Source organism: Bos javanicus, chromosome 27 (genome assembly GCF_032452875.1).
Source record: "Bos javanicus breed banteng chromosome 27, ARS-OSU_banteng_1.0, whole genome shotgun sequence".
Lineage (NCBI taxonomy): Eukaryota > Metazoa > Chordata > Mammalia > Artiodactyla > Bovidae > Bos > Bos javanicus.
Window position 1 is genome coordinate 33,109,541 of NC_083894.1, and position 26,700 is coordinate 33,136,240.

A 26,700-nucleotide genomic window follows, 5' to 3' on the forward strand; every position below is an offset into this window, starting at 1 on the left:
TTTTTTTTTTTTTTTAAATATATATTGGGGCAGTACCTTCAGAAGTTAAAGAAGGAACACCAATATATTTTTTTAATATATATTGGGGCAGTACCTTCAGAAGTTAAAGAAGGAACACCAATATATTTTTTTTAATATATATTGGGGCAGTACCTTCAGAAGTTAAAGAAGCAACACCAATATATTTTTTTAACTATATATTGGGGCAGTACCTTCAGAAGTTAAAGAAGGAACACCAATACTTAACCCATAAAAGGCATGCTTTTATCATCAAGCACATCTGCTACAGAAAGGTCTGTTGCAATAGAAACAGAAAGGTCCCGGGAAAGCAACAGCCTGCAGTCTCTTCTGGTGATAAAAAAAACCATCTGAAAAAACTCAGAGCCATTCAAGGCACACCACAGGGCAAGAGGCAGATTTTGAAGCGGAACTCTGTGTGTGTGTGTGTCTCTGTCTGTGTGTGTCTGTGTCTGTGAAATCAAAATAGGCAGAATCTCAAAAAAAAGTCTCTCCCACCCCAGCCAGTAGGAATACCATGACGGTGAATATGAGTCATGCCAAAAAGCAGAACCCCCGAGGCTCTTGCAACAAGGTGCAGAGTGAACACACAGAGGACCGCCCAGGCACACTCAACAGGGGACCAAGGGGCTCTTGTGTCAGCAAACCCACACCAAAGTGCAAGGAGAGAATACATCTGCCTCCAACGAAATACGCAGGAAGAACAGACTGATCCCCAGTTCTGCACGTACCACCACCATGCAAACCTGTTGTTTTTCCCAGACCCTGACACTCAGAATCTGCTACAAAACCTGGGCGCTCCACTATGCTCTGCTTATCTCACTGAGATGGACAGACCAGTCCTGCCTACTTTTGCCAGAAGCAAAAAATATTTGCAGGGGAAACACTTGTGGCTAAGATATCTGGGGCAAAGATACTTACTGGGGATATGCCGGACAAGGGACAGACCACGCCTGCTGGCAGAGGCCCTGGGCTGGGACACGGAGGGGCTGGCTAAGAGCGACTTAGACTAGTAAACCCCGGCTGCTACAGGGACCATCATAGACCAACAAGCAAGGCCCGCTCTACAGTAGGCCTGACTGCCAGGGTCCCCGCAGGGAGGGCCGAGACTCACCGGGGTTTCACGGCTCTGGTCTGGGGAGCCCTGGGCGAGAAAACAGGTGGGACAGGCGCAGCCTTGGGCTCTGGGTCAGCTTCTGGTTCTGGGAGCTGCTCGTCTTCAAAGGGGTTCAGTGCTCGGCCCGGTCCAGCGGCAACAGGCGCAGCCTCTTTGTCCGATTTCTTCACAAGGTCGTCGGCAGGCCCCGGCTGGTGCTCCCCGGCCCTGAGCGCGGTGGGCGCTCCCTCCCTCTCCTTCCCTGAGGCGGCAGCAGGAGGGCTTTCACCCTCGCTGCCCTTGGCCGTGTCCTTCTTTCCCGGCACTAGGAAGGGCAGAGCTGGCTTCTTGTTCTCCTGTTTCTTGCTCTCTTTGGTTTCCTTTGCAGCCTCCAAGGTCGCCGGGGCCGCGTTCTCCCGAAGGTCCCTGCTGACCTGCGGCTGGTAGGACGGCAGGGACATAGACTTGAGGGCGTCCTTTGTGGAAGACTCGGGAGGCACCGCGCCTGCTTCCCCAGGCTCCCTCCAAGGCCGAGAGGCCAGGTTTTCCGTAGATGAGAACCACCGCTTCTTCCTGAGGTCTTGGGGGGATGGGGAGGGGGACGGGGAGACATCCTTGGTCTCGGTCTTGGCCTCGGGCGGCTCCACGTAGACGTGGTTCCCATTGATACAGACGTTCGAGCGGGAGAGGGCATCGTTCTTAGACCGGAGGCCGCCCAGGAAGGAGAGGCCTTCCTTCTTGGGGAGACTGAAGTTGACCTGGTTCAGCTGCTTAGGATCTGCGCTTGCTGTCCTCTTGTGAGACAAGACTGCGGGGAGAAGACCCAAGAACCAAGGGGGTTAGAAATTAAGAGAAAGCAGCATCTGAGTCCTTATTTTGGTTGTCACAGCTGAGCGGGGTGTTTACTGGCATCCAGCAGGCGGAGGCCAGGATGTTGCTAGAGATGCCACAGAATACAGGAAGGCTCCCGTAACAAAGAGCTACCCACCCCAAATGTCAATGGTGTCGAGGTCAAGAAACTCTGCAAGGACCAGGGAGAAGGGCAGTGCTCTTGGCTGGGTTGCAGAATCTGGCCAGTGGTAGGGAACTGGTCACTGAATTTCAAAATACCCAGTTAATTCAGAGTTAAGGGAATTGGATTCCTCAGCTTTCATTAGGAACGTATTTCAAGGGAACTCAATATAATACCTGATGAATTAATGAACTATCAGAATTATTGTAAGGTTCTATGGTTTTATCCTTAATCTAAAAACAAAAAAGCAAACAAAAACCTTGCATGCTAGCCCCAAAAGCTTGTACGAATGCTCATCAGTTTTAGAGCCAGACATTATGAGAAAGGAATTTACATATTCCTAGAAACTAGAGGGGAGAAGGCAATGGCAACCCACTCCAGTACTCTTGCCTGGAGAATCCCATAGATGAAGGAGCCTGGTAGGCTGCAGTCCATGGGGTCGCTAAGAGTCCGACACGACTGAGTGAATTCACTTTCGCTTTTCACTTTCATCCACTGGAGAAGGAAATGGCAACCCACTCCAGTGTTCTTGCCTGGAGAATCCCAGGGACAGGGGAGCCTGGTGGGCTGCTGACTATGGGGTCACACAGAGTTGGAGACGACTGAAGTGACTTAGCAGCAGCAGCAGCAGAAACTAGAGGACTTAGAAATAGAGAAGACTTCCTAACCTTAGTTAGTACTCTTAAGTACCCACCGTCATCACCACTACGATGACCACTGGCACCAGCATTTCCAGCACCATCAGTAAAAGCACCACCACCATCATCATCATCACTACTACTATAACCACCACCATCTACACCATCCCCACCATCATCACCACTACAGTAACCACTGCCATCAACACCATCCCCCAACACCATCCCCATCACCATTACTGTAACCACCACCATCTACACCATCCCCACCCCCACCACCAAGATTTGTTCGTTTCTTCTCTCCCAAAGCAAAGGAGGGGGAGAAGCCAAGTGAGAAGGAGGAGGAGACTCACCATCCGAGGCAGAAGAGGACTCGTCCTCGTCATCGTCCTCCCACCGGGACTCGAAGTCTCCAGGACGAAGCATCACTTTGTCTGACTTTGAGGTTGGCAGGACGGACATGGACTGGGAAAGCGGCGTTCTCTGCAGGTTGGACTTGGAAAACAAGGTCTTGATCTTTGACTTCTTCTTCTTGTCTTTGGAAGGAGCCTCATCATCGCTGTCAGCCGAGGGCGTCACGTGGGGGACGATGGCTGACACCGTATCGGACGCGCTGTCCTTATTCTTGCCCTTGATCTTGTCCTTCAGTTTCCCAAACGGGTTCCGAGACTTGTCTTTCATGGAAAGGTCAAACATGCTCGCAGTCATGTTGTTTCTCATAAACTGGATGTCAACCTCAATTTCTCCTCGCTCTTTATCCTTCTTCCCGGGTTTGGATTTCAAGGTGTACCACCTAGGAGGAGAAAGGCTGAGAGGTTAACTTTGAATTTAAGAGCCTAAAACAATGCTCACAGTCCTTTATCTGGCGCCTCCTCTCTGCTACTGCCAGCCTCATATAGAAACACATCCTATGCTCCCTTCTTTGGGGAACGTGGGGAGAGGGGAGGGGAGGGGAGGGGAGGGCAGAACTCATAGTTTTATTTCTGGGAAGACACCCACTAGGCAGTACAGGATCTGATTCTGTGCTTAGTGTACAAGTCATAGTCACTAAGTCACGTCCGACTCTTTACAACCCCACAGACTGTAGCCTGCCAGGCTCCTTTGTCCATGGAATTCTCCAGGCAAGAATACTGGAGAGGGCTGCCATTTCCTTCTCCAGCGGTACTTAGTGTATAGTCACCTAAAATCCTGATTCAGTAGAGAGTTATTTTTAAGAATAATATACACATTCCATCAAATCATTTCCTATGACTGGCTCTGACTGGTTTTTTCCTTCAAAGGGGTAAAACAGCTACAAAGATAAAGTGCAAATTTACAAGAGTATCTCAGAGAAAAGCAAGGGTTTGTAGAACAGTCCCTTCCAGGGAGTAATGGAAACTGCAAAACAGAGTAAAAAATATCTATTTAAAAAAAAAAAAAAGAGTGAAATAAGCCAGAAACAAAGTGACAAATACTGTATGATTCCAGGGATGTGAGGCTTTCCCTGCATGAAAGTGTTCCTCGCTCCTTTGTGTCTGACTCTTTGCGATTCCGTGGTCTACACCCTGTCAGGCTCCTCTGTCCATGGGATTCTCCAGGCAAGAATACTGGAGTGGGTTGCCATTCCCTTCTCCAGGGGATCTTCCCAACCCAGGGATCGAACCCGGGTCTCCTGCATTACAAGCAGATTCTTTACCGTCTGAGACACCAGGGTAGCTTAAGGCCCCTAGACGAGTCAAATTCAGAGACAGGAAAGAGAATGGTGGGTGCCAGGCGCTGGGGGTGGGGGTGAATGAGGAGTTAGCGTTTAATGGGTACAGAGCATCAGCTGGAGGATAAAAAGTTTGGGACCTGGGTGGTGGGGACAGTTGCACAACAGTGTAAAAGTAAGTAATGCCACAGAACAAGAAACATGGTTAAAATGGTCACTTCTGTTACATGTATTTTACCACAAGGGGAAAAAACAAGAAACTGAGAGGAGACGCCCATCTCCAGCTTAATGATCAGAAAAAGGAATGTTTCAAGCATGATTCAAGTATTTCACTTGGTCCTTTGCAAACAACCTCACGATACGGCAAATGACATCCTATCAGCCCAGGAAAGACAAACTGCAGAGAAAGGAAACCTCTCCTTGGCATGTTCCATCGGGTGAATTGCAAAAATGTGAGCCCGGTGAGTGGCACGACTTCCACTGAACAAACAACTCCAAATACAGGGCCTCCCCACAGCCACCCCCGGGGTCAGGTTCACACACTGAGAACCACACTCTCATGTTCTTCTCGGTGACCTATTTAAGAGCTGAGGGCTATGGACTTTAAGGAAATGATGGTTTTGCCCAAATAAACACAATTTCCTCTTTCACCTTCAGCTTGTCTTACTCACCCGGCGTATTGCTGCCCCCACTGTCTTAGCTCATTCTGCACTTAAAGGGGCAGAGGGAAGCAGAAACATACTGAGAAATGTCCTCTAAGTCTCATGAGAATGGCATGAAGTAGACAGTATACCCACTTTACAGATAAGGAAAATTGAGGCTCACAAGTTAGGTAACTTGTACAAGGTCTTGCAATTGTTAAAAGGCACAGCCAGGACTCTGAACCAGCTCTGCAGTTTCCCTAAAGCTCCTTTCTCTACACCAAGATTCCAACTTAGCACTCTCTCTCTGAACTCATCCTGGATGGGCCATCTCTTATGATATACAGGAAAAAAAGGGCTGGAATTAACATTCTTTATGAAGGAGGCTTAAGCTTCCAATTTAAATGTTCTAAGTCAAAAGACGAGAAGGGGGAAAGCCCCTATCGCTGACCTCAGCCTTAAGTCTCAAGGCTGTACGGAAAGTCCAGACTTACACTGGGTTGGCAAAATACAACCAAGGCCTGAGAACATGGTGGGAGCTGCAGTTTTGGATCTTTAGAAGAAAGCATTTAGGATTTTCAAAACTATAGTTCACAGCTGGAGGAGAAGGGAGATGCACGGTCTTTACAGACAGCCTCGCCTGCCAGCCTGGTGTCTTTCCATTACACATCCAGGGCCTCAGGGAGAACAGTTTGCATATCTGTCACTTAGATGTTGAGAGGATTATTTGTATCTTTCTCTCCTGACAGTCATGTGCTGACGTGGTAGCCTTGGTGATGAGGAGTGGCTAGCCTTAGTAAATACCAAGGGTAGGCACCTGAAAAGGGGAAGTTGCTGAGAGCTGAACTCGGAGGCTCAAATGACAACACAGACCACAAGGGGAGACCTCACCTCTCCACCAGGGCCTCCTCCCAGCTCTTTCACAGCCTCTCTGCTCACCCTCCCAGGGGATGCAAAGACTCCTGACCTTCAAAGAATACCACTTGCCCTTTCCCCCGGATGGGGCTGCCTTCCCCAAAGTATCAACATCAAAGCCTGTTTATTCTGAGTGAAGCTGCAGCCAACCCCAGGATCCTCCCCGAGGGCCTATTACCACCTGATGCATGGGTTCAGTCCCTGGGCACAAGAGTGGGATTTGTTTTGGAAATTTCCAACGCCACCAGGAGGTGTGAACATGCACTCCGACTGTTCCTGTCGCTTATTTTCACCAGCAAACCCCAAACCAAAGGCCAGGTAGCCAAGAACAACCACTGGGATATTTAAGGATGGGAAAGGCAGGCTGAATCCCAGGCAGGGAGGCAGCCCCCTCTCAATCTGTGCTGGATTTATCAAAGCTGGAAGGGAAGACAGGAACTGTTGCAGCAACATTACCCTGATCATTAAATCCACACAGCTGAAGCAAGGGAGCTTTGACACAAGCATAATTTGATAGTTCATGAAAACCATGATCCAGAAATGTCTCACCCTAAAAAATTTCAAACCAGGACATATTTGTGGGTTTCAACACTGAAGCATCGGTTCAGTTTTTCAGTGTTTCTGTGAGTTTGATGTCCAGTGTACTTAATTCCAGCATGTCACGGAAGTAGTTCATAAGTAATCAGGTCCCAGCGTGGCCACACAGCATGTGATGTCAGCCTGGGTAGGACCCAGCACCACCCTTCACATCAGCCCAGAAAGTTTGAGTTATCTCAGAAATTAGGGCTGGGTTTTCCCAGTACAAAGGGCAGAGTACAGACAGAAAGCCATAATTCTAATGCAGAAGGTTTATTTTTAAGCCTCTATTCTTAAAAAAATCCTGCAACACATCAAAAAAGTGAAAAGTAAAAGGATCCCCTCTATAAACAGTCATCTTTACTTATAATTAAAATTTAGTTCTTCCAAAGTTAAGAGGATCTTTGAATATACAGCAAGAGACAGGACACGTATATAAACTATATTGTAAAGTAATAACAGCAACTGTTATTTTACAGTGATGCTTTTACAAAATGAAGATTTTCAAGAAGACTCGTAAAAGGAACTTTTCTTAACAAATATAAGTTTCTGATAGCCTTTAGATAATACCACTAAACCAAATAACAAATGACAAAAATTTTGCTGTGCTGTGCTCAGTCATGTCTGACTCTTTGCAACACCACGGACTGTGGCCCTCCAGGCTCCTCTGTCCCTGGAATTTTCCAGGCAAGAATACTGGAATGGGTTGCCATTTCCTACTCCAGGGGATCTTCCTGACCTAGGGATCAAATTCTCGTCTCCTACATTGGCAGGCAGATTTTTTATCACTGTACCACCTGGGAAGCCCAATAAATGACAAAACTCGACTGAAAAACCTGTCTACTTCATCCAGATCAACAGGAATCAATTACATGGAACTGAACGAACTGATGAGTGTGGTTTACAACTTTATGACTTTGTGGAAACTATACTAACTTTAATCTTTGTTTCGCAGAAAAACCTTTTCTCCTATGCTATGACCTACAACAAATCGAAAAAGTATACCTCTATAAACAAACAAATGAAAAAATAATAACAGGCATAGGGTAAAAATTCCAATCATACAAAATGGTCTAAAATGAAAACTTTAATCTCCATGTCCCTCAGTCAGGCGAGGGTTTTGGGAATAAACATTCAAGCAAAAAATGCCTATTATCCAAACAGGCTGCCCAACTGTTTGGGGATTTTTTGGTTTGGGGTCTTCTTGGTCAAACATACAACAAGGCTAAACAGCTAAAAATACAGAAAAGTTCATTTAAGGCTTTTACCCTTTCAAAAAGATGTCTTATGAAGAAAGCAACAAGGGAATGTAAAAAAAGAGAATGAACAGGGTACAGAATGCAGGACACAGGGTCTGCCTCCCGAGGGGCCTGACTGGGGGACTAGAGTCCAGATACACATTGTCAAATCTCCTGGGTTTTTAAACACTCAAGTTTTGAAACAGCTAAAACAACCCAACCACGCGCAATTCCCAGGGCTGGTTTCCCTCAGCATGTAGGTTTCTCAGGACAAGGAAAGCTGATCCCAGGGGCCCTCCATCGGAATGTGGGCAGTGTGGTTCCTGCTCTGGGGAAATGAAAGGTCTCACAGTGCATCCCAGCAGACGTGCGGGCTTACGGTTGTGTAAAGGACAGGCCGGTACGCCTCCAAAATAATCTGTCTGTAGCTGAAGCAGACATGTTTTTTCCTTTAAAACATTCCACAGGGTAGACGAAGAAAAAAAAAAATGACAGCTTCAGAGATTCAAGGCGGAGACAGGGAAATAATGGCTACAAAGATGTGGTCCGTGCCCGCTCTGGCACAGCGGGCGCTGGAAACACAGAACCAAGAGGCCAGACAGTGGGAGACGGGACCGGCTCACCCGACGGTCACGGAGTGTCTGTTACACTGAATCAACGGCTGTTTTTTCTTTCTGATTATGAAGCGTGAGAAAATAATTTAACACGAAAAGAAATTCCTGCTAGCGTATACAATTTCATCACAGATAAGGACATGTGTGAAATCACTCAGTTGTGTCTGACTCTTTGTGACCCCATGGACTGTAGCCTGCCAGACTCCTCTGTCCATGGGATTTTCCAGGCAAGAATACTGGAGTGGGGTGCCATTTCCTTCTCCAGGGAATCTTCCTGGCCCAGGGTTTGAACCCGGGTCTCCTGCATTGCCGGCAGACTCTTGACCCTTTGAACTACCAGGGAATCCCACAAGTAAGGACTGTCATACACAAAGAGAAGGAAATGGCAATCCACTCCAGTATCCTTGCCTGGAAAATCTCATGGACAGAAGAGCCTGGTGGGCTGCAGTCCATGGGGTCGCAAAGAGTCGGGCATGGCTAGGCGACTAACACTTACACTTACTTATACACAAAAAAGTTTCTCAGCTAAGTGAAATCCCATGGGGCTATAAGAACCACCTACTTGAGGACCCAGAAAAATGAATTAAGGCTCTACCCTCCCATCAGACACACGAAGCTCCAGGAAACACAAAGGCAAGGACGACCACTAGCTCCTTGTTTTAATGTGTTAGTGTTCATTTCAAGGGATGCTGTCTACATGGGCTCCAGGGTCAAGGACGGACTGCCTAGTTCCCTTCCGGTGCAAAGTCTCCACCCTGACTTGTAGCGTGAGTTATCCCCATGGGAACTGAACTTCAAGACTCAGGGGATCATGGCCTCCGGTGAGGGGAGAAGCAGGAAGGACAGAACAGCACCTGAGTTTCATGTGTTTGAGATGAGGACGCACTTGATGGAAAAATTTTAAAAATCAGTTCCTTCACTGTCTTCCCCGGGGAAGAAAAATAAGGCTGAGAATCTCACAGGGTCAGCAGAGGAGGCTATCTAAAAGGGGTTGTGAGAAGGAGTGACTCCACGTGGGTGAAGTGTCTAGATTCTTTTCTTGGCAGTATAGAGGCAATGCATAGCAAACAGGGACAAAGACGTTTAAGACCTATAAAACGCTTGTGGGGTATACCCGGCAGAAGCTAAGTGGTTTAACAGGTTTTGTTACTGACCAAGGTAACTGGTCCTCGTTACCTAACTCTGAATACAGAGTCACCGATCAGTCATTCTTGCCGCCCCACTCCCCTCCCCAGGTGGACTTTCCCATCTGCCCATCACCAGCTACTTGGTGGTAAATTATGAAGATTGCAAATGGTTCCTTTTTGACCCTAATCCCTGAAACAGCCATTCTGCACCACTGAAAGGCTGTCTGTAGCCATCAAATTCAATCCTAAAAAGTTAGAAAATGATACAGGAAAGGAAAGATCGTATAAAAAGCAGGTTGAAAATGCTTTTGATCTTCCCATACTATTTGCTCTATAGAAAGTCCCTTAGAAAGTAATTAAAGCAGGTTATAGGAAAAAAGTTTTAACTGACTCTCTCTAATGCTAATTCAACCATTCCCTTTTGATGTATTTTCTTGAAGTATTTTTCCTGCATGTTTTAACTGAGAGACTTCAGACAAGTTACTTGACTTCTCTGGCTCCTCCTCTGAAACAAGGTTAAAAGCACCTACGATAAGGTGCTTACAAAGGATGTTACAAAGATTGTGCGTGCTTAGTCGCTCAGAACCACTCAGAAGTTGCTTGCAACCCCAGGGACTGTAGCCCACCAGGCTCCTCGGGCCATGGGGATTCTCCAGGGAATAATACTGGAGTGGGTTGCCATGCCCTCCTCCAGGGGATCTTCCCCACCCAGGGATCGAACCCAGGTCTCCCACATTGCAGGTGGATTCTTTACCACCTGAGCTTAAATGGCTTAATATATGTAAAGAGCTTAGAACAGTGCCTGGCACTTAATAAACACTTGGTGTTAGCTATGATCATGACTTGGTAATAACCAGAGAACACACGCAATTCTCTTTGTAGTGTGTTAAATATAGCTGTCGTACAGTCCCCACATCCACTACTTATAATGGCTGCATAGTATTCGGTGAGTGCATTTATACCATTCTTCAGCCATGCATGTCGTTCTCAGAAGGGAATGTAAGATACCAACAGTTCAGACTGACGGTATTCCTAGGGATCCAAACTGACACCATCAAACACAAATAACAATGATTTGCATTTGAAGGGAGTGGGGAAAAAACTCAATTATAAAATTAGTTTGTATGATACAATTTCCAAAATTAAAAAGCAGATACGATATTTTGAAATATCATGTTGTTGTTCAGTCGCTCAGTCGGGTTCTACTCTTTGCAAGCCCATGGACTCTGCAGCATGCCAGGCTTCCCTGTCCTTCGTGAAGTGAAGTGATCAGTATGTAATTCTGTAATTTATCATGAGATGTAATGACCCTCAGAACTCTTCAGAACTTCTACAGAGGTGGGAGAGACAAGAAACAGAGGGTCCCCAAATGATTTCAGGCACATGCCAAGATGACATAACTGGCTGAAGTGTAAGGATCAAGGCATATTTTCTAAGTTGAAAGCAATACTCAACTCCGTGTAGGTAAAGACTACAGGAAATAACCAAGCATCAGTATTTTAAGATTTGCTAAGAATTAGAAATATTAACACATTTATAAACATGGAAGTCTGCCACTCTTCCTATCATCTAGTTACCAATGTTTTATTTGACCATATCTCAAAAAGCCACAAAAATTAATATTCTAACACCAGATCCGGTATCTTGCCTTTTGCCTCAAGGTAATGTATTTTATGTGATCTGCCAAAGAAGGGTCTCCGTGGGGTCCTTTGTCACTCAGGCACAGAGACCTTAAGGATGGAGAAAGGAAATGAGATGGTCTGGTTCACCACCTCCTGGCCAGGACAAAGGAAACAAACCAGCCCGGTAGACATCACAGCGCTTTCGGTCCTCTCTCAGCCCCCCAGACAGACTCACACTTCTTTCTTCGGGAACCCCTGGTGGGGGGTGTGTGTTAGTCACTCAGTTGTGTCCAACGACTCTTTGTGACCCCACGGACTGGGGCCTTGCCAGGCCCCTCCGTCCACGGGATTCTCCAGGCAAGAATACTGGAGTGGGTTGCCATTCCCTTCTCCAGGGGATCTTCCCAACCCAGGGATTAAACCTGGGTCTCCCACATTGCAGGCAGAATCTTTACCGTCTGAGCCACCAGGGAAGACTGCTTCTTGGTGGGGAAGCAGAGCATCTGACTCATCTGGTTATCAAGGTGAGTCCCAAGGAAGAGGGAAAAAAAAAACCACATACTGAGAGCATTTCAAAATCCTGTTCTAACAACAAACTTTAGTAAGAATGAAGAGCTCCTTTGGTATAAGAAGAGACCCCACAGCCCAGTGCTGTGGGAGGCGGTACCCTTGAAGAAACAGCCCTGGGGCCCGCCTGTCCCTCACACAGGACATGGTACTCCAGATCACAAGAGGCCTTTTCAGACCAGGCCTTCTGGAGGCTGTGGTGGCTCTCCCTGGGCTAGCCACATCTCTTTTAATAAACAAGAAGTTTAAAAATGAAGCGTGCAGCCGTCGCACCTCTATAAAGTTTTTCTGGCATTTCTTATAAAACGTTTTCCTTTGGCTCCACTAGGGAGGGCAGTGTTCAGGAAAAGACACTTAATTCCAGCTGCCCTTTTTCTCCCCATGGGCACATTCCTAAATGTGTCCCTCAGGGACACCCTGGAGATGAAAGCCCTTGATTTCTCTCTAACAGATTATCTACACGCCTCTCTCTGCAGGAAAGGAATTTCACATCTCATTAGTGCCTAAAAGCGGCTCCTTTGCCAAAGGCAACAGCGAGCCCCCGAGCGGCAGGTGACCTGCTTCTCCGGTGCTGAGCAGCAGTGCTGATGGGCAAGCCAGACCCCAAGTTCACACCGAGGCCACCCTTCCTCTCTAATCCACTCGGCTAAATGTAAGATGGCTTAAAACTCAACTTTCAAAAACCTAAGATCATGGCATCTGGTTCCATCACTTCATGGCAAAACAGAAGGGGAAAAAGTGGAAACAGTGACAGATTTTATTTTCTTGGGTTCCAGAATCACTGCAGATGGTGACTGCAGCCATGAAATTAAAAGATGCTTGCTCCCTGGAAGAAAAGTTATGAGAAACCCAGACAGCATATTACAAAGCAGAGATATCACTTTGCCAACAAAGGTCCGAATAGCTAAAGCTATGGATTTTCCAGTAGTCATGTATGGATGGACATGAGAGTTGGACCATAAAGAAGGATGAGGGCCAAAGAATTGATGCTTTCAAACTGTGGTGTTGGAGAAGACTCTTGAGAGTCCCTTTGAACTGCAAGGAGATCAAACTTGTCAATCCTAAAGGAAATCAACCCTGAATATTCATTGAAAGGATTGATGCTAAAGGTGAAACTCCAATACTCTGGCCATCTGATGTGAAGAGCTGACTCATTGGAAAAGACCCTGATGCTGGGAAAGATTGAAGGCGGGAGGAGAAGGGGGAGACAGAGGATGAGATGGTTGGATGGCATCACCAACTGAATGGACATGCAACTGAGCAAAGTCCGGGAGTTGACGATGGACAGGGAGGCCCAGGGTGCTGCAGTCCATGGGGTTGCAACGAGTCAGGCATGACTGAGTGACTGAACAACAACAACAAATTTTTGAAATTAGAACACTAATTTTAAACTTCTTGTTTATGAAAAGAGACGTGGCTACCCCAGGGAGAACCACCACGGCCTCCAGAAGGCCTGGTCTGAAAAGGCCTCTTGTGATCCAGAGTACCGTGTTCTGTGTGAGGGACAGGCCATTTCTTCAAGAGTGCCGCCTCCCACAGCATCAGGCTGTGGGGTTTCCTCTTACATGAAAGGAACTCTTCATTCTTACTGAAGTTTGTTGTTAGAATAGGATTTTGAAATGCTCTCGGTATATGGGTTTTCTTTTTTCCTCCTTGGGACTCACCTTGATAACCAGATGAGTCAGATGCTCTGCTTCCCCACCAAGAAGCAGAGTCTTCCCTGGTGGCTCAGACAGTAAAGATTCTGCCTGCAATGCGGGAGACCCAGGTTCAATCCCTGGGTCGGGAAGATCCCCTGGAGAAGGGAATGGCAACCCACTCCAGTATTCTTGCCTGGAGAATCCCATGGACGGAGGAGCCTGGCGGGGCTCCAGTCTGTGGGGTAGAAGTGTTTAACAAAGATTAAACAGTTCTCCACATCCCACTGGCAAATGACCGCCTGCCCTATGTCTCCAGGGACTGTAACCACTTACTTGCCCATTCAGAGATGTTGGAACACCTGGGCTAGGTCACACGGCAAATGAAGAGACGGAAGTGGGCCCTGGACAAGGGGAAAGAGTGTCAGCTGGCCTGGTCTCCAGCTGCGGCACAAGGTCCGACCTAGGACACCTTCAGGGAAGCACAACCCGCTCACCGAGTCTTTCCACACCGATGCCGGTTTTCTTCAAAGGCTGATCAAGGTTCTGGTTGTTAATTCTGTTGGAATTCAAAGGCTCTGAGGCTTAGAGATCCAAGTAGGCTGTGAACCAAAGGCCACCCAGGGCCTGGCTGTGAGATGAAATAAGGCCTTAAATGCCTTCGAATCACTCCCTCCGTTCACGGAGGACATCCGAACCCTCTAGAGCTAAACCACGGCCAGCATCCTTCCCAATGTACAGGGTGAGAAGCAGCTTCCTCAGACATAGAGCAATTAAAAACCAGAGCAGGGAAAAGGAGACCAAAGATTATTGTCCAGGGGGACGGAAGGATGATGTCAGCAAATACAGGTTAGAGCTAATGACAGTTTAATAAGCACATGTATTGTTTTTAATGCAATCATAACATTTTTAAATTAATAACTACAATTAAAATGACAGAGATACTATTTATAAAAGCCTTCCTCTGATGGTGGTTGTAGAAATACAACAGAGGTCTTTGTAACCAAAGGGAAGTTGAGCCAAACAAGGCTTTTTTGTACGTTCACCTTCCCCTGATGCGAAAAACCTTTACATGGTTGGAATGGTTGACTGACTTGCCTCCAGAGTTGTGTTTTTCACTGACGGGTTTACTTCCCCTCGTGTTGTGTATCATTTTTCCTTTTCTCGGTCCTGTGTTCCTTGTGGCAGTGACTCCACCTGCCGTGTTGGCGCAACCGGTGAGGTCACATCAGTTACGCTATTACAGAACAAAGACTCGGCCTGTGCTAAAAGTGCAAACACTTGGGGACGCACAGGTACACGCCCTGGTTTCGATGGTGTTTCCTACTCATTTGCTCCAACAGAAGACTCGACACACAGGCATCATGGCCCATGTTGTCTTTGCCAAGACATGTTGACCTCACTCTTGTATCACAGTGACTGCTGGGGAAAGCAAGCCATCACCGTTTCCTGGTTCACATTCAACAGCAAGTTCTCCTTATTTTATTTGTTCATTCTTATCACTTCCTCTCGCTCTCCCCCACCCACATCCAATCCACCACCAGTAAGGCCAAATGAACCTTGGAAATATTTCTGAAACCCACCCACCACTGTCCATGCCCACGCCTGTCACCCTCCTCCTGCCAGAGCCTCCCAGCCCACCTGTCGGGTTCCAGGCTAAACCTGCTCCAAATCTGCTCTCCATCAGACAGCCAGACTTTCACAAACTGGATCACGTCACCCCTCTGCTTTCAACACTCAGCAGTTTCCATTGCTCTTGAAGGAAGCCCGGCCTTCCTCTTCAGCCTCAATCTAGGCAACCTCTCCAGCTTCCCAGGTCTTCCTGCCTCAGGGCCTTGCACAGGCTGCTCCCCTTCCTCTACTTTTCACTGGAAAAATTCCTCTTTATCCTCCAGGCCTCTGCCTCAGAGAGGCCATCTGCAATCTTTGCTCTTTCTCTTATGATACCCTGTTCTCTTCCTCCACCACACTCATCGCAGCACAAGATTACTCATCTTTGTGTTCATCTGTGTTCAGTCGCTAAGCTGTGTCCGACTCTTTGAGACCCTGTGGACTGCAGCACACCAGACTCCTCTGTCTTTCACTATCTCCCAGAGTTTGCTCCGATTCATGTCCATTGAATCGGTGACGCCATCCAACCATCTCATCCTCTGTCACCCCCTACCTTCTTGCTCTCAATCTTTCCCTGCATCAGGGTCTTTTCCAATGAGTCAGCTTGTCGCATCAGGTGGCCAAAGTATTAAAGCTTCAGCTTCAGCATCAGTCCTTCCAATGAATATTCATGGTGTTTACTGTCTATCTCCCCACAAGGCTCTGGGCTTCCTGAAAGCAGGGATCATTGTTTATGCTGTCTACCCAGTGCCTCAAAAATAGTAGGTGTTAAAAAATAATTACTAAAAGTATGGATGAACTTTAAAAACAAGCGGGGGGAAAGGCAGTGAGAACTTTCTGCATTGCTAACTGAATGCCTTGTAAATGAAATCACCATCAAATCATATCACATAAAGCACACCTTTCACATCACAGGAACCGTGACTTTGATGCACCCTCCCCTCTGAATCACTCCATTCCCCGACTGTGAACAGGCTGGGGTTACTTCTTCCAGAGCCCATAGATCACCAATCCTGGACACTGAGCCATCAGTTTCCTATACTGGGTGGAGGGGGCCTCTGCCAGTTTGGAGATGGGAGGGTTTCCAGTAAAGCCTCAATGTCATCTTTAAGAGGAATCTCAAAAAAACACAAATACTTAACCAGTAACAGCATTGCTCAAATTTTCCAGTCCGTTACAAAAAGCCGAGAAGTGCTTAGGAAACCCAGAGGTGTTCTACAAGCGCAAATGCCGACGGCTCAGATTTGTGAAGTTGAGATCTCTGTGCTCATCTGTGACTTCTCTGCCTCCCACTCTCCCAGAAAAACAATGGTCTCACCCTTCTTCTTAATCACCTGAATTTCCTTTGGCAACATATTACACCATCTTACTACACTTACAGTTCTTCAAAATGTCTAACCTTTACCAGCATCCAAATCCTTTCTATGCAGCCAAATGCTCTCTTGAATCTTCAAGAAAGATGAGAAAATGACCCTCCATCATTCACTCTCTCTCCATATCTGAAAGGCTATTGTATCAAATTTCATCCTATCTGGTTACACAATGGCCTTCCAGTCACCAGCCTGAATATTTATTTTAATCTGTCTTTAAGCAATTACTGCCCCCATTTTTATTGCTGTTGGTATTCTTAAAAGATGCTTGGTTTTGAGTTTGGTTTTTTTTGTCCAATCTAGGACCCCTAGCTACTCAAGACTAGACAGCAGAGAAGCCCGCATGTTGGTCCCCTTACTCTGCCTCTCAGATTCACGTCTGTTTCATGATCACGGGACTTAACTGACTTCCATTTAACCAAAGTTCAGCTGAGACCACAGAGAAGTATGGATGAGTCTGCCCTCTGTATCCACAGGTCCTCAGATTCAACCAAAATATAAATATCTCAAAAATATTCAAGAAAAAAAAAAAACCTCCAGAAAACTCCAAAAAGCAAAACTTGGATTCATGCACGGGCAACTATTTATATAGCATTTCCATGGTATTTACAACTACTTACAAGAAGCCTGGCATGCTGCAGTCCATAGGTTCGTAAAGAGTTAGACACAACTGAGCCACAGAACAACAACGTGGCATATATATCATATTAGGTATTATAAGTAATCTAGAGATGATTTAAAGTATACAGGAGGATGTACAAAAAGTGTTAGTCACTCAGTCGTGCCTGACTCTTTGCGACCCCATGGACTGCAGCCCACCAGACTCCTCTGTCCATGAGATTTTCCAGGCAAGGATACTGGAGTGGGGTGCCATTTCCTTCTCCAAGGATGTACAAAGGTTATACACAAAGATGAAGCCATTTTATATAAGGGGCTTCAGCATCCGCAGATTGTGGCATTGAGGGGGGAGGGAAGCTGGAACCAATCACCCTTGGATATAAGGGACAATTGCATTAATATCAGTGCAAAATCAGGTCCTTTCAATTTCTTCTTACCTAAAGGGGCCACACACTCTTCCCTATTAAATGGATCCTATCTATACGTCCGTCTCTGTTTAGTGTTTTAAAGATATGTATCACCACACTGCAGCCATGAAATTAAAAGACACTTGCTCCTTGGAAGAAAAGCTATTACCAACCTAGACAGCATATTAAAAAGCAGAGACATTATTTTGTCAACAAAGATCCGTCTAGTCAAAGCTATGGTTTTTCCAGTAGTCATGTATGGATGTGAGAGCTGGACTATAAAAAAGCTGAGCGCCAAAGAATTGATGTTTTTAAACTGTGGTGTTGGAGAAGACTCTTGAGAGTCCCTTGGACTGCAAGGAGATCCAACCAGTCCATCCTAAAGGAAATCAGTCCTAAATATTCATTGGAAGGACTGATGCTGAAGCTGAAACTCCAATACTTTGGCCACCTCATGCGAAGAACTGACTCAATGGAAAGACCCTGATGCTGGGAAAGATTGAAGGCAGGAGGAGAAGGGGATGACAGAGGATGAGATGGTTGGATGGCATCACCGACTCTGTGGACATGAGTTTGAGTAAGCTCTGGGAGTTGGTGACAGTCAGGGAAGCCTGGCGTGCTGCAGTCCATGGGGTCGCAAAGAGTCAGACACAACTGAGAGACTGAACTGAACTGAACTGATCATCACCCTAATCTAAGGTCGGCAAAATCTGAGTCATTACAAAAAGCATATTCTCTTGATTCCAAATGTTTGATATGTGGGGTCTTATTAAGAGAACAAATGAAAATATCAGCAAATTTATCTCTTAACACTTTGAGTTTTAACTTCTGGACCACAACTATTTTCTGTAAAGATTAACATACATGCACGCACACACACATTAAACTATAGGCCAAGATGTGAGCTTTTCTTTTGATTTTGGTTTTAATGTCTAAGGTGGAGTCAAACCCTTAATAACCAGTTCAAATGATCCTCCTAGCCCAACCAGATTCTTTCTGTTAAACTTCCACCTAAAAGTGTATGTCTCATGCTGCAAATTACAGCTATCTTGGGCACCCAAGTGAAGTACCAGGACATCAGACAGGCCTGGTTTAACTGAGTTCCCCTAGCATCTTGGAAAGTCCCAGGAAGTGACAGATGGAAAGCTTGAGATTTTGCCTACTGCTGGAGGAGTGAAGAAGGCTTCCTTTGTAGTTATTAAAAAATCAACTAAGCATGGTTTTCCTACAAGCTGATATTGTAACTAAGTGGTCACAAGCTTATATAATAGGGACAGGAGTAATTACCAAGGTTTAGAATTACATCAGAGAGGATGGGAAAAATGAAGGTGCAGAGACTGAACCTTTCCTGAAATAGGGGAACTTGAGGAGGTTTTTGTTCCTCCCAAACCAGTAACAGGACCTTTTGAATCAATACATGGGGCTCCATTAATCCAGGAACCCGGAAACATCTTATAAATATCAGCCAAATCTGGCCACAAGCTCCATCGGTACATGGGGAAACTTGGGTATTTAGAGACGGAGCATCCTGAAGCCCAACAGTGAGCCAGGGCCAGAGTGGGCACCAGACCCAGAGATCTGGAATCCCTATCTCTAGCAGGGAGATCCAATCTACTTTTCAAGGGAATAAGAAGAAACAGATGGTAGAGTCAGACATGATATCCACACATCTTGGACAGGACAAGGCAAAGGACAGTACATCCAAGGCCCCAAATGTCATTTAATCAAGCAGAAAGTTAGGACTGCTCCAGCCCCTGGTCAGCAAAGATGCTGCTGCTCACCTTACAGCTTGTAAGCTGATGCCACAAAGATACCCCATCCATCCTCACCTCTAGGCTCTCCCTTTTTATCTGATTCGAGCTCAGAAATGCCTGTTCATCTTTGGCTGGATAAAGGAAGCAGTTATAACATTTGCAAGAACCTACAGAAAAGAGAGTCTGGTAACATCAAATCCTCCGGCTCTTCCTGCTTCCTTCCCAAGGGAAAGTTAAAATACCATGTATATCTAAAACATACAGCGTGAATCAGAGTGCTTCATAAACCACAGGAGTTAGGTGATAACATGACTAGCATATTTAACGTCCAGCAAAGTAACCAATTAAGCTAAGCGAGGCTGTGTGTGTGTACCTGCTCAGTCATGTCCAACTCTTGTGGGACCCCACGGACTGTAGCCCACCAGGCTCCTCTGTCCATGGATTTCTGGGCAAGAATACTGGAGTGGGTTACCATTTCCTTCTCTAGGGATCTTCCCCACCCAGGGATGGAACCTGCGTCTCCTGCATTGGCAGGTGAATTCTTTACTGCTGAACCAGAGAGGAAGCCCTAAAGGAGGCTAGCTCTGGGTATAACAGATGAGCATAATCAAATGTTCCATTCCAAACACTGAGAGAAAACAAACCGGTAACACTTCAGAATGCACAGGAGTTTGCTTTGCTTTCCCTGCAGGAGTGTGTTACCCTAAGAGAAACATCTTAAGGAGGGAGGGGAGCTACAGGTGGGCAGCCATCCTGCCCCTCCCAACCCCCGATTCAGTAGGACCAGAGAGAACTTTGCAAACTCCAGAGCGAAACAGGGCCTACTTTTCAGTTTAGCCTGGCTAACCGCAGGCCCTGGTTCCAGCCATCACTGGGAAATCCTCAGTAATTTGGGGCCGAGGGCAAACATGGTTAGGGTATTTTGGTTTGAAAGTTAAGACCAAACTGTTCTAGCATTCCTAGAGGAGGAAAGGAAGGAGGGAGGGGCAAATTCTCCCGATCAACCCCTAAGGCGTTGGTGAGATGGGGGTAGGGGATAGCCCTCGCTGAGCAGCCCGCGTTCCCCTTTCCCCACCCCACACCCACACCCACCCCTAGCTCGGCCCCTGAGCGAGCCTCTAGGGCTTTGGTGTCAGTGGATCTAACTGCTCCAGTTGGTTTTCCCAGCGCTCCGGCCCAGCCATTCACAGCTCGATGTCCAGTACAATGAAATACCCAGGAGGCTTTACACGTAAGCTGAACCCTACATCAAATATACACAGCTACTCAGCGAATAAGAGGAATTCATCAGCCCACACATAGTTTCAATTCATCAAAAATTCATGAAGTGATTACTAAATGCCAGGCGCTGAGCGCCGTCCCGTAGATTAAAAAAAAAAAAAATCCCCAGGTACCGGAACCCACCTACTGGGAGAGCCGGGGCGGTACAGCCCAAGGAGAAGCTAGGCGAGAATACTAGAACCGGCCGAGCGAGGGGGGGATTGAGGAGGGTCCCCCTCCGCAAAGGCGTGGCCCCGGCCGTCCCCTTGGAGAGACACATTCTCCAAGGGTCTCGGCGCTCCTGCCAGGCTTCGTGCTCGCACCGCCCGTCTCCCCGCGCTCGCCACCCGTCCGCACACTCACTGGGTCCTCCGGCGGCCCTGATTCTGGTGCAGCCCCCGCAGGTCCACCTCCGCGCGGCCGAGGAACTTGTCGAGGCCGAGCAGCGCGCGGTGCAGCACGGTGAGCTGCAGGGTGGCGGCGGCGGCGGGCGCGGCCTCGGCCGACAGCAGCGGCGGCAGCTCGAAGGTGGCCTCTTCGCGCCACACGGGCGCGCCCAGGCTGCGCTCCGACACCGAGGTGGCGTACTTCTCCTTGCCCACCTGGATCACCGCATACGCGTCGCTCGTGCCCCCGGGACCCTTGGCCCTCAAGCCTCGCGCCTGCAGTACCGTCACCTGCACGTGCGTCGGGGACCACACGGCCCCGGGGCCCCGGCCCGCCGAGGCTGCCAGGGACATGGTGGCGGTTCTGCTACCCAAACGAAAAGTAGAGGTGATCGCCGCGACCGGCGGCCCCTACCGCCGGCCCCAGTCTCCGCAGCCTCTTTAAGGCTTCCGGTCACGCCCCTCTGTGCCCCGCCCCCAGACAGTCCCCGCCCACCGCCCCCACCTGCAGGACCTGTCCGACTCCGCCCCTTAGGGGGCGGGCCTTGGAGACTTCTACCCTAAGGGGTGGTCAGTTCTGTTCAGTTCACTCTCTCAGTCGTGTCCGATTCTGCGACCCCATGGACTGCAGCAGCCCGGGCTTCCCTGTCTATCACCAACTCCCGGAGCTTGCTCAACTCATGTCCATGCAGTCGGTGATGCCAAGAGGTGATGCTAAATGGTGGAAGATGTCCCCAACGGCCAAAGGTCGCCCAGCCCAACCGGATCTGGCCGGAGCAGCGATTAGGGGAGTCAGACCTCATTTCCAGACTGGTCTTGCCCTCTGGCAGGTGTTTGGCTTTGTACAGATTCCTTAGTTACCTTTGGGTCTCAGTTTCTTTATATGTAAAATGAGAGAGCAACCACCTCAGAGACTGCTGTAAAAAAAAAAAATGTCATGTTACCTGGCACAGGGTGCGTTCTCAATAAATGGTAGCTATGAGGATGAGTGGTAAAGTATCCGCGTGCAATGCAGGAGACCAGGTTCGATCCCTGGGTAGGGAAGATCCCCTGGAGAAGGAAATGGCAACCCACTCAGTATTCCTGCCTGGGAAATCCTATGGACAGAGGAGACTGGTGGGCTACAGTCCAAGGGGTCGCAAAAGAGTCGGACACGACTTAGCGACTAAAGAACAAAAACAATGCGAGTGACTGCGAAGGCGATCCCAAATTCGTTGCTCTTCCTACTTTGGCCGCTGGGGCCGTTACTCCGGAGGAAAGTCGGTTCGGGGAAGGTGCCAGGTAGGTGGCAATTGATGAGGATGTTTTGAAGGCCAGAAAAGGTGAAGGCACAAGCAGGGGGCACCTGTGGTGGCTTGGGAGCCTTCTACTTTGCCCCACCCTCACCAAATAAGGTGAGGCTGAGAGGCTAAGTCAGGGAAGGGGACTAAAGGAGGAACTGGAAATGGGATTGCCAAACGGACCTCCTCGGGAGCAGAGGCCCTCCCCCCACCCCCACCCTCGGAGTTCCCCATTTCTCCTCGCTGGACCCTCTGCAGTCTCTCCTCGCTCTTTAACTCTGGGCTCTCCATCAGGCACTTCCTGGTTCGCAGTTTCCTTTAGACTGGCGATTCCCTTCATTTCCAATATCCTGGGGGCTCAAGTATCTATTGAGCATCAGATTGCAGAGGTCGAGGAAGGTTTTTAGATTTTAGAGTTAAGGAAAGGCCCAGAGGAGCAGAGAAGTGATTTGTTCAAGGCCCTACAACAGAGCCAGGGCTAGAGCCCAGGGTGTCTGACTCTCATCCAGTGTGTCTGCTGCATCCCTTGCTTCTCCCAGATCCTCAGAACCCGGATCTTGGATTGCTGTTAGTTTCCCACCTGGTCTGTAGGCTCCCTTCCTCTTGAGCCACACTGCACATTGCCTGCTGGGAATTCTGCAACATTACCTCTCCATCAACTGCATTAACCTGAGACTTAACAGAGCTTCCAAGGCATTCCTATGTGGGCCCCACCCTGATTCCCTCTCCTCTATCTCTTGAACAAACTGTAGCCCAGATAAACTTCCCACTTCAGCCATTTAATCGCTAGGCTGGCCCGCGGCTGCCCTGCCCACCTCTCTCTCTGGCCAACCTACATCCTATCCACTGCAAGGCTTCACTCAGATTTCTCCAAGCTTTGGCTTCCAACAGTCCTCTTCAGGGCAGGACCAGGTGGTGACTTGTCTCCTCCAGCAGAAACCTGGACACACAGTAGGTATTCAGGAAGTGCTACAGAATTGAAGAGTTGGCAAGTTATGCCAGTCAACCATGTGTGCTTGCTTTTAACCATGTAAGAAATTAAAAGATGAGGACTTCCCTGGTGGTCCAGGGGCTAAGGCTCTTGCTGCAAAGGCTGGTGGCCTGGGTTTGATCCCCGGTCAGGGAACTAAATCCTGCATGCCACAACTAAAGATCAAAGATCCTGCTTGCTGCAACTAAGACCTGGTGCAGCCAAATAAATAAAATTTAAAAAAAAAGAGAGAGAGAAATTAGAAGACAGACATTTTGCCTCAGGTTTCCTCCTGAGAGGTGCTACAGTGTGGGAAAGGCCTATTTAGTACATTGTAAATGTTTAACAGTGATCGGAAGGGGAAAGGAAAGGAGGTGCCAGCCATCTAAGAGGCAGGAAAACGTAGCAGAACTCTGTTGTTTTAGTGCCATTTCCCCTGTTTGACAACCTGTTAACCTCATTCAACCTCGTGGCTCCATTCATTACTTTTAAAGATTTATTGAGAACTTACTTGGCGCCCAACACGTACTGGGTGCTACAGACTTGAGAGCGCACAGTCCTTTGAATGAGTCCTGGTCCCTCGGCACACCCTGAGAAATGCTGTAAAGGGAGTCCTGTATCCATAAAATGCTTAGGGTATTTTGAGAAGATCGTGATTTCTCTAAGCTAGTGCATTTTTTAAAAATCATAGTTTTTTACAATGTGTTAATTTCTATTGTACTGGGAAGTAATTCAGTTATACACACATTCTTTCTAAATATTCTTTCTGTTATGGTTTATCATAGAATATTGAACATAGTTCCTCATGCTACACAGCAGGACCTTGTTGTTTAACCATTCTAGATATAATAGCTAACATGTATATAGTCAGTGGATTTTTATGAAGGAAGTGACATTGAGCTGGGCCCTAAAGGAGACGGCAGAGAAGGGAGTGTGGAGGAGGGCTTTTCAGGAGAGAACAGACAGTCAAAGCAAAAGTGTGGGGGCCAGGGTACCCCAGTGGGGCTGGACTGTGGGATACTTTAGGAGCACCCTGGGGGTGGGTGGGGGAGATAAGACAGCCCTGGTAGACCAGCCCAGATCGTGCAGACCGTGGACACCAGGCTAAGGAGTGTGCACAGAGTGCCAGACCAGGTGAGCTGGCCTCCAGGGGACTTTGAGCAGTGGCGTGATCAGCCCGTAAGGCAGTTATTTGAGCAGAAGCAGCCCAGCAGCCAATAGCAGAGCAGGTCACAGCCAGATACCTGCCTTCAGTTTCACCTGGGGACTGCCTGCCTCTGGCTCTATTCCACCCCACCTCTGATCCATCCATGGTGACGATTCTAAGTTGTGGGCGCATGCTCAGTCACAGAGACGTGTCTACTCTGCAACCCCATGGACTGCAGCCCACGAGGCTCCTCTGTCCATGGGATTTTCCATGGCAAGACTATTGGAGTGGGCTGCCATTTCCTCCTCCGGGAGCTCTTGCCGACTCAGGGATCGAACCCCTGTTTCCTGCATTGGCAGATGGATTCTTTACCACTGAGCTACCTGGGAAGCTGGTTGTACTGATTAAATAACTCATACCACACTCCCCTCTGGTTGCCCTGCCTATCCCCTGCTCCCCTACACCGCAGCTGGACAGAGATTTGAACTCAAAACTGACCCTGGGAGTCAAGGTTTTCATCTCCGGCCTCCCCTCCCCCTCCACCCTCAGGCGGTTACAGCCGCCCCCACAGGAGACAGATTTGGAATGAAACCCAGCAGGACAGCCCCACAGGCTGAGTAGGACTCGGAAGCATCACTTCCCTTCAGGGAAAAGAGTCGAGGACAGAGAGAGGGAGATGGGGGAGGGGAGGAGAAACCTGGTGACCTCATGTGTTTGGGTTTCTGTCAGACACAAATAGTCTCTGTGGTTAAACAGAAGCAGGAGGCTGGGGGAGAAGAGGGCAGCCTCACCACCCCCTAAAACTCCCCTCCAGATCCTTCTCTCTAGACGCCGGACACGGGCAGGGGTTAACTCAGAGAAGGGGGCCTCAAGGGAGGCTGGAGTTGGAAACCCGTCAGAGGAGAGATGTCAAGAGGTCCAGCCCAGGGTGTGCTTGGGAGCTGGCTTCCTGCCCTCCACGCGCCTCTGGGTGACTTACTCCCCTCCTCCAGGCTGAGTACATTTGTCGATCAAGGCCGCCCCGGAGTCCAAAAGGCTGTCTTCCTCCAGCTTTATAGACCCAGAGTCCAGGTGTGGAGGCGAAGGCCCCAGCGACAAGAGCAAGGCCAGTGTCAGGCCTGTGCTCCCCCAATCCCCAGGCCTGCTGACCCCTGGCCAGCTCACTGGATTCCCCGAGTGTTTGTAAACACCTCCCATGCCCGCCCCGGGTGCAGAGAAGGGTTGGCTGCTCTTCCCTCTCACCCCGCCCTGCCGGGCGCTCTGACGGGGAGAGGAAGGCGGTTCAGCAGACAAGGTGCCTGGCAGGTTGAACTGGCCGGGTCAGCCGCCTGTGTTCCCAGAGCAGCAGAGCAGAGCAGAGGCCTGGGGCCTCTCCCTGGGCAGCGCCAGGCTTTGCAATGGGTCTCCAGCACGGATCTGCTCTTCCGCTCGGCTGGAAAGCTCTCCCTTTGTAAGACATTGTGCAGGTCCGGGCCAGGTGGGAGGCAGGGCTTGGGAACCACAGTCATCACTGCCCTGTTAACTTCGGCCTCACCCTCACCCCCCAACTCCTGTCCCCTCGGCATCCCCCAGCAGCAGGAGCATGACCTCAGGAGTCGTCCTGGGGACCCTGGATGTGCCAAGGTGCTTGCCCCCCACGGAGGATGAGACAGGGGCTGGCAGGGCTGTGTGTCTTTCTCCTTCGCCTCAGTCTCTGGGGTGTGGCGACAGCCATCCACACACATGACTCATGCATTGGGCGCAGCCCAAACAGCCTCTGGCTTCTCCTGCCCACTCGGTGGACAGAGTTTCCTTCAGAGAAGCAAGCACCCTTCCTGGAGTCAGTGAGCACCACACTCAGGCTCTTTTTGCTGTGCCCAGGGGGCTGGGAGGAGGTTGAAACCACGGCCAAAGTACCACTTCCCTCCAGTCTCCACAACAGTGGTACTTGGTTTAACAAAGCTTGCCTCACCGATAAAGCAAACGTATAGCCTTTCCAACTCAGGTCAGAAAAGGCCCCCAGATCCCACCGCTGAAAGGCTACAAGGAATGTGCAGCCCTCCCCGTCCCCCTTTCTGCACAAAGCTTTTCCTCCTGCCTTTTCTGGCCACACGAAGGCGTGCAGGATCTTGGTTCCCAACCAGGGATTGAACCCATGCCCCCTGCAGTGAAGGCGTGGAGTCTTAACTACTGGATCACCAGGGAATTCTCTCTAGCTTATTTCCAGGCTTCCCTCTGAGTACAGCACCAGGTTCCAATGAGTTTCTTTCCTTAAAAGCCCCCTGCTTCCTGGCCTTCGTCATACCTCTTACGAAGCTCTGAGCCTCTTTGGGAAATCCTATTCCTTACCCATCCTAAAATGCGTAACACCACTCCTAAGTCTGAATCATTCACTCTGGAGTAGCCTTCCTACCCCAACTATCCACACTCCAGGTTTGGGAATGCCTTTAGCCAGGAAGCATAGTGACACTAAACTCTTAGAGAACAGTTGGGGAAACAAATTACAAGAGTCTGTTCCATGGCACAA

The 26,700-nt window shown here is 48.6% G+C and overlaps 1 protein-coding gene across 4 annotated transcripts in view; it reads right to left on the reverse strand.

The window, feature by feature from the left end:
* Positions 1 to 25,406, reverse strand: part of RAB11FIP1 (RAB11 family interacting protein 1) — a 39,235-nt gene extending 13,829 nt beyond the window's left edge. The window contains exons 1-3 of one of the 4 annotated variants that reach the window (XM_061404468.1): positions 25,174 to 25,406; positions 3,118 to 3,557; positions 1,133 to 1,922 (exon numbers count right to left, since the gene is read on the reverse strand). In XM_061404468.1, coding sequence (XP_061260452.1) covers positions 1,133 to 1,922; positions 3,118 to 3,557; positions 25,174 to 25,391 — 1,448 coding nt within the window. In that variant the 5' untranslated portion in view covers positions 25,392 to 25,406. Of the gene's footprint in view, positions 1 to 1,132; positions 1,923 to 3,117; positions 3,558 to 20,555; positions 20,752 to 20,774; positions 21,248 to 25,173 lie in introns of those variants that run through there. The other 3 variants (XM_061404467.1, XM_061404470.1, XM_061404469.1) reach the window with 3 other exon arrangements.
* Between the last annotated feature and the right edge of the window lie 1,294 nt (positions 25,407 to 26,700).